Source organism: Mirounga leonina, unplaced genomic scaffold (genome assembly GCF_011800145.1).
Source record: "Mirounga leonina isolate KUSES-001 unplaced genomic scaffold, KU_Mleo_1.0 Mir_151, whole genome shotgun sequence".
Taxonomy (NCBI): Eukaryota; Metazoa; Chordata; class Mammalia; order Carnivora; family Phocidae; genus Mirounga; species Mirounga leonina.
The window spans coordinates 61,382,937-61,398,604 of NW_023270377.1; the positions used below are offsets into that span (position 1 = coordinate 61,382,937).

The 15,668-nt window shown below is 38.9% G+C and overlaps 1 protein-coding gene across 1 annotated transcript in view; it reads left to right on the forward strand.

The window, feature by feature from the left end:
* The window catches only part of LRP2 (LDL receptor related protein 2), a 199,627-nt gene that overhangs the window by 39,136 nt on the left and 144,823 nt on the right, over window positions 1-15,668 (forward strand). The window contains exon 5 of the mRNA XM_035008361.1: window positions 5,232-5,348. Within this exon, the coding sequence (XP_034864252.1) occupies window positions 5,232-5,348 (117 nt within the window). The remainder of the gene's footprint in view (window positions 1-5,231; window positions 5,349-15,668) is intronic.

Sequence of the window (15,668 nt, forward strand, 5' to 3'; positions counted from 1 at the left end):
GGACATCTATCACCACTTTGTGTTGAGTTTTAAGATGTCAGCCAAGATCCTGTTGGCATTTTTACAGTCATTGCCCACAAAGATCAAAGAAGAAACAGATGTTTTTGATGACTACTTCATGTGAGAACTTGTTTAGTCACTATATGACTAGCAGTGGAGATTCCGTGGCCTTCAGTAGGTCCTGGATACATTTATAAAAGCTTGGAATTTAGTCCAGGACTTGTGAGTCCAGCATTGAGTGTGAACTCTTTTCAGTCAGGCCAAGGGTCTTTTGAGAAAGAGAATTCTCAAAATATCCATGAGTTCGACTTTAGTTTAAACTTAAAATGAAGACTGTATACTTAAACAGCCTGTTAGGGCTTGTCAGTGTTGGTCATGGTCTTTGGTCTTCCAGCAAAGGGATGGTGATATTTGGGACAAAGTGATTAGGGGGAAACTAGCAAACTATGTAGGGCTGTGGAGGGTGGTGACAAATGAAATCCTGAGGGAGGTGTGGATGGGAGCTCATCAAGGCCAACCAGGAGCATGGCATGTCCAGATGAGGTCCAGTTATGTGTCAGGATGTGAGGTGGAATGGCAAAAGGGGAGACCAGATCTGAAAGAGGGAGATGGGGGATGGTATCTCAGAAGTACTGAACGGTGGAATTAAAACTGTCAGGCATAGTAGGGCACAGGAAAAAACCTTTGTTTGTAGGAAATCTATCTGGCCAATACTATTTTCTCTCTAGCCCCTCAAAGGTCCTAGGGGAAAGAAGGGATGACCTGCAGATAGTGAGTACTCAGTGGGAACAGGATGGGGCTAGATTGTGAATCTCTGGAGAGCAGTGTCTAGGCTTTATTTGGCTTAATCCCTAAGACTTGTTATTTTGTCTAGCAGATAGTAGGTTCTTGATAAATGGGTACTGAATGAATTAATGAATGATGGGTTATTTATCTTCTGGCTAGATAGGCCATTTTTGGTTCCATTTTATCTTGCTTCCCACACAAAGTAGGAAGAAAGCTGAGCGGTAGATTGTGATACAGTGTAGTGGATGACCCCTTGCTAATAATAATACTTTGCAGAGGGGATACAAACTCCTAAGGAGAACTGCTTGGGAAAAGAGACTGGAGACAACTTTATCACAGTAATTTATAAGCAATGTTACATACCATTTTAAATGACAATGGATTTCATAAGGTAAATCTTGCATTTTCTAAAAAAGATTTTGTATTTACTTGAGAGAGAGAGAATGAGAATGAGTGTGGGAAGGGGTAGAGGGAGAAGGAGAAGCAGACTCCCTGCCCAGCAGGGAGCCTATCGTGGGGCTTGATCCCAGGACCCTGGGATCACAACCTGGGCTGAAGGCAGACGCTTAACCAACTGAGCCACCCAGGTGCCCCTAATTCTTGGATTTTTAATGATATAAAATTCTTTATTAGACATCCTTTAGCTACAGACTGCCACCCCTATGTTCACTAAGGTCACCAGAGAACTCCTGATTGTCAAGTAGAGTGGACACTTTCCTTTCCATCCTTGGGTGGACTTTTCTGTTGCACTTGACTCTGACAGTCACTCTCTCCTTCTTGACACGACTACCTTGGCTGCCATGACTCCTCACTCTGCTGGTTCTTTTCTGAACTGCTTTGATCGTTCCATTTTGTTTTCCTCTTCTGCCTAGCCCGTGAGCTCAGAGCCCTGCACTTAGCAACTCCTCTTACTCTACACTCTTCCAGGATAATTTCAACCAATCTTATGACTTCAATAACCCTGGATAGGCTGATGATACCCAAATCTATGCTTATGACCCAGATTTCTTGCCCACACTTCAGTCTTGTATATTCAACTGCCTGTTGGAGATCTCCAGGATGCTTCAAAAGGTGTCCCAAGTGGAGTTAATAATCTTCTCCCCTGACCAGGTTTTTTCTTCTATATTTGCTGGTCCACGTGAATTATCTTTAGAAATAAAATTAACTCGCTTATATATAAGACACTAGCAGAAAATATAACATCAGTCTCAAACTATTAGAAATAGGCAGATCAAGGCCATTTTCCTTGTTAATCTAGAATGTTAAGAAACATATTTCATAATGAAGGCATTTTATTAGAGGAAATATAAAGATGGCTATCAGTGACATTAAAGATGTAATCAATTAGCAAGGAAAGGAAATCACAATCTCTTAGGCACTAGAGCTAGAAATTTGGAATTAGTCTTGATTCTTCTGTCCATATTTAGTCAGCAACTCTGGCCTAACATCTCTAAAGTTCACCTCTTTCCCATTTATGTCATTACTGCCAGCAATCTCTTATCTGGGTGACTGCAGCAGCCTCTGGAGTGGCCTCCCTGCCTCTAGTCCTATGCCTCCTTAGGTTCTCCCTGACACTGATACTAGAAAGATTTGACTAAAACCCTGAAACTCTTTGGTGTATATCACCCCAAGAAGAAAGCTCCAACTCCTTAACATGGTTTACAGTGGCTTCTAAGATATGGCTGGTGCTTATTTTTCCATGTCTACTACTTGGCCATTCATGCCTTGAAATTGCCATGTGGGGTCACATCAGTGCTTGTAATTCCCTTGGGCATATGCTGTGCCCCTCTTTGACCTCTGTGCATGCTGCCTGAATGCCTGTTGCTAGAGTCCTTTTTTTTGACCTAGCTTACCTAGCCGCTTCTCCTGTAAGACCCAGTGAGGTGTTACCTCTTTTTTTTTTTTTAAAGATTATTTATTTATTTATTTGAGAGAGAGAGAATGAGAGACAGAGAGCATGAGAGGGAGGAGGGTCAGAGGGAGAAGCAGACTCCCTGCCGAGCAGGGAGCCCGACGCGGCACTCGATCCCGGGACTCCAGGATCATGACCTGAGCCGAAGGCAGTCGCTTAACCAACTGAGCCACCCAGGCGCCCGAGGTGTTACCTCTTAAAGGAAGCTGTCTCTGTTCACACTCTTACCTCAGAGTGAATTAGGCATTCCTCCCTGATCCTTCTATAATTAGTTCCTTGCGTGCCTATATTGTTTTCTAATTAATTCTTGAAATGTTTCATAGAAAACTATGAGCTCCTTGAGGGTAGGGACTGTGCCTCATTCATCATTGTATTCCCATTGTTGGTGTACTTTGTGGCATGTAATAGGCCCTCAGTAGATGTTTATGTAATGAGTGAATAAGTGAATTCTGGCATCAGACTGGTTGATGGATCCATATAATTTTAATTTATCATTTCTCTATGTTTGAATGAGCTTTTAATTGCTCCCTCATAAACCCCTTTGAAATCTTAAGCTCAAAATAGAGAATTGCTTTGGGCTTCAGTTTAAGAAGAAAGCCAAGATACTTAAAATAATATTGGCACTTGGTTTAGTTTTTCTTCATATTTTGTTTGAAAATACTCATGACTAGCCTTTTTTGGAAATAAAAAAAGTTCTTTAATTTTATGTGGAAATCGGCAATATATACTTAAGTAAATTATAGGGGAATTTAATGAGGAAGTATTAATCTTTTTAGCCTTAATTTGGATAAAATTGGGTCGGCTTTGGGCAGAACTCAGACATTTAAGTGACTTCTAGAAAAGTTGTTTGATTCTAATTTTATTAATATAAGGTACTGGGAGAAAATATGAAATTATACTGTCAGAGTGTCAGAAATTGACCGATTGGAAAAATCTTGTTTGCTGTTCAAGAATTACATAACACATTCATAATGAGATCATTTTATTAAACAGAAAGAAGGAACAAGATGACGTGAAAGGTATAATCAATTAAACATGGAAAAGGGTGGTAATTATGGATAGTTTTTAATGTCTTATCACATGGTAACCTTTATATGTTTGAATCTTCAAGTGTCAACTCTATAAAGCTGTGATTAATTATCCACTTGTCTTTTAGAAAGGTTTTTCTTATGTTTAGATGATGGCACACCGCTTAACAGATACATAATTTCATCAGAAAACCAAATTTTGCTGAACCTAAGTATCTTTTTTTTTTTTTTAAGATTTTATTTATTTATTTGAGACAGAGAGAATGAGAGACAGAGAGCATGAGAGGGAGGAGGATCAGAGGGAGAAGCAGACTCCCTGCCAAGCAGGGAGCCCGATGCGGGACTCGATCCTGGGACTCCAGGATCATGACCTGAGCCGAAGGCAGTCGCTTAACCAACTGAGCCACCCAGGCGCCCTAAGTATCTTTACTATATAGAAGTATAGGAAACTCTGTAAAAATTCAGGGGAAAATTTTTTTCTTCCATTTGATGATTATGATTATTTTCAGTCTATCACATTTTCCCCATTCCCCAAATGTTTTCTTTTTATATGGACAGTTGAAAAATCCCATGATAATTTCTGCTCCAGGCTTACAGAATAGCATTCACATGATGCTTGCAGCATCAATTCCTTAGATTTGATCTGTTTTATCTAGAGGCAAATTTGATAAACTACTGATGCCTTGCTTTTACCTACTGTAATCAGCAGAGGATAAAAACAAGCTAGTTTAAATTGTTTATAAAACTGATAAACATTCAATGTAGAGAGTCATATAATAGAGAAAACTCTAAAGAAAAAAATCACCCATATTTTGATCACTCAGAAATATCCACTGTTACAACCCTTTGGCATATATCCTTCTTGTTTAAACAAGTATTTCAATGAGGGGGAACCTTACCGATCCTTGGCTACTACCTATATCTGCAAAATTCTTATTTCATTCATCCGTCTTACCATGTAGGTTTCAGTCTGTATTGTATTCTCCACACATGTTGATAATTGTCTACACTAACATGCTTGAGTGTTGATGTGATCCCATGAGCATTTTTAAAGGATTTTATTTATTTATTTTAGAGAGAGAGCACATGCATGCATGGATGAGTGGGAGTGGGGGGTGGGGGAGGGAGAGGCAGAGGCAGAGGGAGAGGGAGAGAAGCGACTCTCTGCTGAGTGTGGAACCCCTGCTTTGGGGCTCAGTCTCAGGAGTCTGAGATCATGATCTGAGCTGAAATCAAGAGTTAGGGGATGCTCGACTGACTGAGCCACCCAGGTGCCCCGATTCTGTGAGCATTTTGATAATATCCTGATGATAATACCATTGCTTTTGCATTGTGAGCTGTCTACCTTGGTGTAGCTGGGTAACTGCTTTCTGAGCCTATGAACTTTATGTTCAATATACTCTCTTGCCTTTGCTTTCAAATTGCCTCATTCATCTTTGGTAAATGTCAATGGATTGGTCTGTCTTTGGCAGTAATTATAAAGTAATATCTTTTCCCCTTCACAGCTGGGAGAACATGCTCAAGCCATCAAATTACATGCTCCAATGGTGAATGTATCCCAAACGAATACAGGTGCGACCACGTCAGAGACTGCTCAGATGGAACGGACGAGAAAGACTGCCGTGAGTCCCTTGCAGTCTTTGCACTGTTTTTGCTTTCACCTTTGTCCCTTTGGCATTTTAATCAATTTGTTAGATTTGTTGATGGACAGAAATGCTTACAATATGCCTCTTGTTATTGAAATCTCTTGGGCAGATTCTTTTGTGGATTAGAGGTGATATTCTGATATGAGACTATTTTTAGCAAGACATTCCAAGTGTGTCCTGCCTTAGCACATCAAATTTCTGTATTTTTTAACATTAACGTAGAATCCTGAAGGGTCATTGAATACATTGAATATAAAATCTGGTTTGGTCAATTACGGGTTTTATTAGGTTAAGATGGTAAATTTCTGGGTCAAATGTCGTTAATTTTTCTGCTCTTATGGACTCAGTATTTTCCAGTTTGGAAAAGAGTTACATTTTGAAAATGGCTTTCCCCAATGGCAGCCTATTATATCAGTTTGTAACTAATCACCACATGATAAACATAGAAATCACAGTATTCTATGTATAATGTTGAGATATTATCATAATCTAAATAAGAGAGTACAATCATGGTGCATCGTGTACATCTTACAAATAAGTAAGGAGTAATCTGTCTCCCTTGAGGTTTATGTGGAATTGTTAGATTACAAGAATATAGGAATTATTCTACTGTGTCAGTCCTGTGGTCCACCTAACTGTGACTTCAGCTTCAGATGTATCCAGTTCCGCTTAAAAGCCCTTGTAAGCATATTCATTTATGAGTTTATCCAGAACTTCCTTGAGTTTTTATGTATTTTTTTCCTGAATTTCTTTTGATAGGCTGCATTTCATAAGTGTACTATGAGCTGAGTAAAGTTTCTTTCTTTTGCTCTTAAATTTATGCTCCAAACTTCAGGGATTTGTTTTAATATTCTGGTATTCCAATAATCAGTGGATAGATTTTGTGTACCTTAGAAAACTTGATCATAAACTTCTTAGTTATTATGTCTCCAACTGAGATTTAAGTTTTAGTCCATTCTTGTGGGATACCTCCTCTACTGTTTGATCATTTTGATTTAATTTAGTTTTCTGGACTGTTGCTAAATTTCTTCCTTTGGTCCAAATGGTTTATTTTATGTTTCTTGATGAGAGGACCATCTTCTGTATATTTTGGTACATTTCCCAATAAGGTGCTATGCCCTTGGGTGGGAGCTAACATAAACTGGTTATGAGCAAATCATTCCTATTTCACTACATTGTTCAAACTGTACTCTTTATGGAAGAAATACTAGCATATGTGAAAAGGAAAGATCTGGGTCCAAATAGGTCCAGATTCATGTTGCATCCGTATCATTATCACAGAGTGCATTTTATTTTATTTTTTTAAAAGGTTTTATTTATTTATTTATTTATTTGAGAGAGAGAGAGAGAGTGAGTGAGTGAGCGAGCGAGAACTAGCGGGGTGGAGAGAGGCAGAGGGACAGGGAGATGCAGACTCCCTGCTGAGCAGGGATTATGACCTGAGTCGAAGGCAGACTTAACCGACTGAGCCACCCAGGCGCCCCAACACATGGTGCGTTTTAAGAAACACCTCTTCTCCTTCAGTTCTTTCTTTCCTTGGGACTATTTTTCTTTGGGAAGACGCTGTGCTATTTGTCTTTGTATCTCCAGAATTGCTGGTACAGTTGTGTTGTGGTGTAATTTCCAACTTAAATGTTCTCTTGGAAAGAGATTATGTTACCTCTCATTTGGGTCTCTTTTCACTTAGAAAATTGAGACTTAGTACTGGCATTTATAGAGATGGTAGTGTCTGTCTGATGTCACAAAATAGCAAGTCTGAGTCAGGGGCTCTCAGTACTTTGTAAAGCAAACAATAGGTTCTTCATTGTGGCAAGTGAAGAAAATATTTTTGATTCATACTAGTGATGGATCATATATTTTACAGTGTTTTGTAAACTGCTAAGTGTTATATAAATTTTGGTTGTTATTCTGAATTAGGTTCCTCAATGAGGACAATAGGGCAGGTGTTAGTATACTCTCATAAATAAAGAAACTGAGACTGCAAAGAGTAGAATGGCTTGTTCAAGGTTGTACAATGTGTGGCAGTGCTGTGGCTAAATCCATCTTCTGGTTCCAAGTCTGGTGATTGCTTTTCATGAAGGACTTTATTTACAGAAGGAGAAAGTTCTAGCTTGTGCAAGTTTAAGGGAGAACCAGAGGCTGTGCCACCCGCCAACCATCTGTGTCTTTATCCCTAATTTACAAGTGGATGAAAATGAGTGCTTTATTGGAAATGCAATGGGAATGAAGGAAATGCTACTTTGGGGAAAATAAAAGGCAGCTGAAACAGACTGCTTGGATTTATTCCATGTGAACACCCTGCAGCCAAGTCTGAAGTCACCCGTTCAACTGCCCCAAGACTTAGCCAGTAGATCTTCCGGAAAAAAGCTGGCAGCATTCGAGCATACCAGCAGTTGGTATAGAAAGGAACGAAGGAAAGGAAGTGAGTGAGCTTTATAAAATATCTGAGCAGGGATTTTTAATCAAGTTTATATATATATATATATATATATATATATTTTAAGTACAAGGAATAGGTGAAACAGGATTTGTTGAGGAAAGAGAGCCAGATTTAGATGATACAGTTAATTGCTCCTGGAATCACACAAGTCATGGATTCTTCAGGGCTCGTAGCCCTGAGATGAGTCTGACACATGTAAATGGGTTTGATAATGACATATGCTTTCCTGTTTCTCTATGCCTTGTTTATTTGTTACTATGTGTTATTTATGGAGGAGTATTAAAAAAAATAACAAATCAGGAAATTAAGAAAAGAATCTTCATACTTCTTTGTGCTGTGATCCCCTGGCGACAGCCAGATTTGTGCAAGAAAGAGATGAAGGGCCTGGATCAAAGTCTTTAGAAAGTGCTAATATAGAGAGACAGATTGGTCTCCTTTTGTTTTCCCTCTTTGTTTGGAACACTTGTGGAAAATGGGAAAGGGAACTGCCATAAACTGGGCACCAGTCACTATTTTGTGCAATTTTTACGTTAATACCACAAGGTCGGTGTGATGACCATCTCCTCTTTAAAAGGGCTATAAAGATTGTCAGGAATGGAGTGTGGAGGAGCCAAGCTTTTAACCTAGGTCTAAACCCTATGGCCATGCTCTTGGAATACTTTTCTTTGGTAATGGGAGTTTACAGAGTATTTATACCTGAAGGTTACTTAGCTATTTTATCATTTAAAAATTATTGTTTAAGGCTTTTTACTATGGAAGATTTTAAACAAAATCGAAAGCAAGGTGAATTGTATGCTCAGCTCCTTTGTACTCATCACTCAAGTTATATGAATTACCAACTCTTGGCTAATTTTGTCTTAACCTAGAGCTCTTTATTCTTCTCCTCATTATTTTGAAGCAGTTCTCACAAATCACGTAATTTTATCTTTAAATGATTCAGTATTTATCTCCAAAAAATAAGGACTAAAACCTAGCATAACATAACAATATCATGACCATACCTAAATGTTAACAACTGTTCCTTAAAATAATCAGTTCTTAAAATTTCCCCAGTGGCTTATTATTTTTTACAGTATCATTTAAATCAAAGTCCAAATAAAATTTATACATTGGAGTTAGTTGCTGTCTTTCAATTTGTAAGTTTGCCTTCCATTTCTGTTTTTTACCCCTTGCAATGTATTTGTTGAAAAAACCAAACTACTTGTCCTGAGTTTCCCACAGTCTGAGTTTTGCTCATCGCATCCCCTACTGTCCTTTAACATGTTTGTCTGTCTCTTATATTTTTTGGAAATTGGTAGCTAGATCTAGAGCAAGGTTTCTCAACCTTGGTACAGATGACTTTAGGGGCCAGATAATTATTGCAGGGAGCTGTCTTATGCATTGTATAATGTCCAACCATATCCCTGGCCTCTGTCCACTAGAAACCAGCAGCACTCCCATTTATGACAACCAGAAATGTCTCTAGACAAGACTTAAGTGTCCTCTGGGAGCCAAATCTTCCTCCTCTGTTCTAGTTGAGAATAACATTAGTCTAGAGGCTTGAAAGATGCAAGCATTTCTCTCTCTCTCTCTCTCTCTCTCTCTCTCTGTATGGAGGGGCAACAATACTTTGAATATAAAAGTATGTATTTCAATTAGGAGGCACGTAATGTCTAACTCAGTCATTGATGATTGTTGCTAAGATCCATTTAGTCATAGAGATACTTAGCTGTTTTAAATGTCCCTTCAGATACATAGTAGTTGTTTATTAGTTGTTTTAAATTGGAATGTTACAATATGGTGGATTAAGCAACACTTGATTGTTTCTGTAGTCATGATGCATGGGAACCCTACTTGTGGGCAAATGCAGGATCAGCCTGTGAGTGTGACTTTCATTTTCTATTTCTCAGAAATTAAAAAAAAAAAAAAAGAAATAAGCTTGTCTATAGGAAGGGGTCTAAATGTATTAGACACCTAGAAACCACTTAAATGTAGTAATGATGTTGGAAAAGCTCCAAAGAAGGACTTAATTCTTTCCCCCAAATATTTGAAAGGATCAGGAAGCTTGACCCTATAGTTCATAGTCCTGCCTGTCAGATCAGATCCCTAGGTTATGGTCCCTACCCTTTCAAGCTTCTAAGATCAAGACATTGAGCTCCAACATAGAGCACCTTGTGTCTATTGCAGGCATTCCTTTTACAGAACAAAGAAAAGTGTGTAAGAGTTCTCTCAGGGAGGCAGGGGGAAGGGAAGGAAGAGAATGGGTGAGATGGTAGGGAGGGCAAGCATAGTAAGATGCCACTAAAAAGATTATCCTTGAGATATATTTTGTGTTGTATGAAAGCTTTTTATTATGTTTGGTCTTTTTGTCTGCTGTGTTCCTATATGCATAAGGTATTTTTGATTATTCTCCTGTTTGAGAACTATTTCTGAATATGTATATGTGTGTGTGTGTGTGTGTACGTATATATTATAAAAAGCTGTGTAACAGGTAAAAGTTCATTTTCCCCAAGTTATTTTATTTTTCAGTCCGGCCATCTATAAAATGCACCTACTATTAAATAGCTTGTCTATTAATTTTTTCCCCCCAAGGAGCAGGAGATTCAAAACTGCAGTCCATTTTACTTCTAATGGGATTAGCATCAAGGAAAAACCACTCATGCAGGGTCCAAGATAAACATCAGAACAATGCAGCAATTATGGGTCATTCAGTTAATATATTGCAGTGGCTTTCGGTTGCTCAAAAATCGTACAGATTTTTCCAGTTAAATGAAGCGATTATTTTGCTTTTGTTAAGTACCATATTAGAGTGATTTTGGTGTGAGTAAAACTATAGCTAATTATCATTGGTTTGCAGTACTTCTCTTTTGATACTTAGGAATGCCAAAGAAAGGGTAAATAAAATCCCTGTTACAATGAAGGCTTTCTTGCTGGTAATCAGCAGTATTTGGTCTGCCTGCAACTGGGGCTGCTTTGTCCATGAAGTTTTATTTCTATTGACTTTCTGTTCTTTAGAATTCAAACATTTGCCTTTATATATCTAATTGCTGAAACTCCAGCCAGGGAAACAGAGGAATAAAGAGTCATTCTGTGGACTATGATGGCTTGTGAAGAACATGCTTTTATGCTGCCCAGTAAGCCTTGCTCCCAGTGTTCTCTCTGTACTCCAGGTGAGAAAGCAGAAGCAGAGAGACTGGCCCCATCTTATCTATCATATCATGTCCCACATGTACCTTTTTAGTGTTCTTACAGTTGAGATAGAAGTCGGAGTCCTGAAACCTTCAGGAAATAAAAATTTCTTGTTTAGATCGCCCTCGTACAAGCACATTATATTTATTCAAAGACCCTAGGCCCCTCTCAGCTGTTTCCCAACTTCTTTGCCCCCTTGTATAATGAAGTTACATAGAGTTGTCTTTAATATCCCTGCCTCCATTTCCTCTCCTTTTTCTTTCTTGAACTCACTGAAAACAGCCCTTGCCCACCAGTCTCCTGAAAGCATTCCTGTCAGTGCCACCAGTGACCTTCGTTTTACTAAACCTAATGGCTCCTGTTCAACCCAGAGAGTGACTGCCCCCCGTCACTCTTATCATTCCACCCTGCTGTGTTTCCATAACATTTTTCTCTGCGGGACATTTATTTTGATGTCTGTCCTTCCACTCTCCCAAGGAAAATGTCAGTTCCATGAGAGCAGGGATTTTATGAAGTTTGTCACTTCTCTAGGACCTCATACTCCTATAGGTGTGCACTAATTATTTGTCGAATAAAACATTTTTTTAAAAAGCTGTGGGAATTTCTATTTCACTTGTAATCTTGTTTATCTCTTTATCCAGTTCTTAGTAAAGTATTGAGGAAGGTGGACTTCAATAAATGTATGTTGGATAGAGTGAAATCCTACTGAAAAGGAAGGTAGCACTCTGTAAGATAACTGGCTTTTAGCATAATGACATTCATCCAGCAGTGGTTTGCCGGTGAGTCCTCAACTGAGCCACACCGTTTCTGGTTATGGTTGGAAAGTGGCCACTCTCATAATTCTATGGGGCAGGCATTAAAATTTGCCTGTTTGTTCTGCCCAGATGTGTCATGGGGGATAACTATAAGGAAGAGATAGGTGCTATGTACCCCAAATGAAAACCCATAGCTTCATAGCTCCTTTGTAGAACCAGTACCACTAAATCTGGTGCACATTATAAACGTTTGCTTACCCATGAGAAGACACCTTACTTCTTTGCACTATTCCTTGGAGCATTTGGTGCACAATTTTCTGTCTTGTTGCTCAGTTACTCCTACATTAGGGCTGAAGTGAGATTTTTATTATTTTTTTAAGAATTTAGAACTACATCAGTCTTTACTTCCTTTTCAGATTTTGGTGGTAGTTCTGTGCATGGGAAGAAAGAGGTGCTGTAGATCCAAAATCTTTGCAGGGGGCCTCTCAGGCACATTTCTAATTTAGGTGTAGATCAGGTCACCGTGGATAGAGACCAGATAGGGATTTGGGACTTAAGGTCCAGCAGTTCAAAGAGAGCAGGGTAAGGAAAACTAGGTAACTTTTCTTCTTTGGCTTCAGTTTCCTGAAGGCTGCTTAGCCTACACTTGCTGTTAGTGCAATTCTACTAGCTCTTGGGATGACTCTGTTTGCTTTTTCTTCCTAAGGTGCTCAGTTGCTATTTCCATTTTATAAATCTTATTATGTATATGCCTTTTATTGAAAGCCATTTGAAATTATTTTTGAAAAGAGGCTTTTCTCTTGAAAAATGCTTTTCTCTTCTTGTATATTACTGTAGTTCCTCGGTGCTAGTCTGTGATGGCACTTACTTCAGGGACTTGAATTTGACTGGGAAGGGGGTAGAGTGGGTCCTCTGCTATTTTGTGGTCTGTTTTTTTTTTTGGTACTGACTCTCTTCTTTGTTCTGGTACTCCCGGAAAGCTCTGTTTCCCAGCATAGGGTTTCTCATTCCTAGATCATACTGGATTGAAGTCCTTAGTGGAATATACCATAAATCCAGAGTTGGCCTCACCTCTTCAGACTCCTGAAAGTGGAATGGGAAACTAAATGGAAGAAAGGAAACTTTGTTTTTTCTCTTGGGTTATTTCTCTTCCTTTTTAAACTATATTTTTAAGAGTTTCTGTTTCCTTTCATTCAATTTCATTTTGTTTCTGTAATCTTTTGCCTCTTCCCACTACTTACTCTGAAGCTCTATAAGCCCTATAGCCCTATAGTTATATCTACTCTAGTGTTGGGGACATGCACTGTGGAACCAGATTGCCTGAATTTGAATTCTGCCTCTCCAATTTACTGGTCGTAAGACCTTCTTTAAAATTACTTAACCTCAGAAAGACACATATGTAAAATCTATAAAATGAGAGTAATAGTGCCTACCTCATAGGGTTGTTATAAGGATGAAATGAGTTCATACATACCGAGTACTTAGGCAAGTTTCTGGCACATAGTTTTCAATATATATTATTGATGACTATTATTGTCATTGCTTATTTTTGTGGGTAGTACCTGCAGCTAAGTGCTGGTCGCCAAACTGGCAAACTTTTTTCTGGCAAATCATTCTTTGACAGGATTAGCGCTCCTTAGACCCAGAATAACTTAAAAGGATGATGCTAGGACCTTGAAAGGTCTCAGGTATCTTGAGCAGGACTTTTATCAGTTATTTTTTGTTTTCCTTTAAGTCTTAGCTTAAGTTTCATAATCTACCTTCTAGATGCCTCCCCTTTCTTTGTAATCAATTTGTCTTCTTTTCTATGTGCTTTTTGGCCATTTTGCCAAATTCTGAGAATAGAATGTATTTATAGCCTTCTTGTCAAGATAATAAAGAGATAGCCTTCCTGTCAAGATAATAGAGTAGTGTTAATATTTATATCTTGCTCTGCTGTGAATGATTTCCATTCTGGGAGGTCCACGAGGTCTTCAAGTCACTTCGTCCTCCTTGATTATCTAAACAGAACTATGGCATGGAACTTTCTTGCTCCAAATAAAGTCATTAGCAGAGAAAAAATTTTAAAAGTCTTTAAGCACTCATATGTATATTTGGGGGAAGTTCCCAATTGTGGGGGAGCAAACATGTACTTTTGGAATGTGGAGAAAGTAAGGAAAGTAGAGGGAAGAGGTGGTGTGATCAAGTGTGTTCTTGTATTTTGTGTCAGATAAACTTAGAGGTCTGGGGCCAGTTAATAGTTACTTGTCAATCTTGCCATTAAGACAAAACTTAGAAGGGCAAGTTCCTCTGGTGTGCGTGTGTTTGTGTATTATCTCTTCTGTTATACTTTCTCTTTACTTAAAATCTTACAGGACATTTCACCTGCATGATGGATTTGCTCCATGGGAAAAAGTTTACAAGGTTAGACTCTGACCTGCTCAGCAAATAAACCAAAAAAGATTTTAGGTATCTCCCAGTCCCAGAGTATTGTGACTTCTTGTTTCCTGGGGTAGATCAAAACTCATTAACCTTTTTGGTAATCGAAATCTTTAAGGGAAATAGAATCTGTCATTTCTTATTTTGCTCAGTGTGAATGATTTGGAACCATTTCCTCTGTGTGGGTGAACCATTTCCTCTGTGAACCCTTTGGAGATTTCCAAATATTTTCAGTATTCAGTGGAGTCAGGTAGCTCCATGCAGCATTTCCTATGGGCATATACCTCAGTTAACTACGCAGAGAAGAGACCAGAAGGCTTGTGGGAGTCGAGGCAGGTCCTTGGCTGATTGAGAAGAGATTCATTATCAGCATGGATGGAGACAAGAAAGCTGTTCATTCCTCATTCCGGGTGTCTTAACTACTGACCTCTGACCATAACAATACTCTCCCTGACGACAAGAAGCTGGCCTTGTTGTTTGTTGGGGGGGGGGGGGGGAATGAGGCGTGTCAGTAAACTTCTAGTCCTGTCAGTGGAAACTGTTGTAGTTCTTCTCTTCTCAGTTTTATGGCACTGGCTTTCGAAAAGCAGAATGGGGAGAACAAGTCATCCGCTTTGTGTATTTGTCCCAGATCCCTCATATCTACCGTAATCACTCCAAGTGAGGTAGTCACCATCTACACTCAAATAAATTTTCCTCCACACAGATACCTTATCTACTGCAAAGACAGGGTTTTCTAAGATCTCTTTCCTGCTTGCTGCTGCACTTTAAAGGCTAGACAGCATACTGACTCTAGGAGCTATCTGGCTCCTGGGGGAGGGGAACTGCTGGCCAGACTCAACTGGCCTCTTGGATCCCTTGAAGTGAGAATTCATAAACAGAGTTGTGTGACCCTTTGAAGCACTTTGCAATGCATACCATCTCATTGATGAAAAGACAGCAATCACCCTCCGCACCAGCTGGCTCTTGGACTTCCAAAAAATAAAATTCAGAAAAAATTTAAAATCTGAATCCGTTTTGTCTTAATGGCAAGATTGACAAGTGACTATTAATTAGCCCCAGACCTCTAAAGTTTATCTGGCACAAAAAGCAAGAACACACTTGATCACACCACCTCTTCCCTCTCCTTTCCTTACGTTCTCCACATTCCAAATGTATGTTTGCTCCCCCAAATATACATACGAGTGCTTAAAGATTTTTAAGACTTTTTTCTCTGCTAATGCCTTTATTTGGAGCAAGAAAGTTCCATGCCATAGTTCTGTTTAGATAATCAAGGAGGACAATTCAGATTCAGTATATGATTGATTAAATATAACTGGCAATTTAGGTATTTAAAGACACTTATAGTCTAGTTTTGGACTTCTGGAGATGAGAATAATTGGGCTTCTTCTTTCACTACAAAAAATGGAACAGTACCATTTGAATCTTTTTTTTTTTTTTTTTAAGATTTTATTTATTTATTTGAGACAGAGCATGAGAGGGAGGAGGGTCAGAGGGAGAAGCAGACTCCCTGCC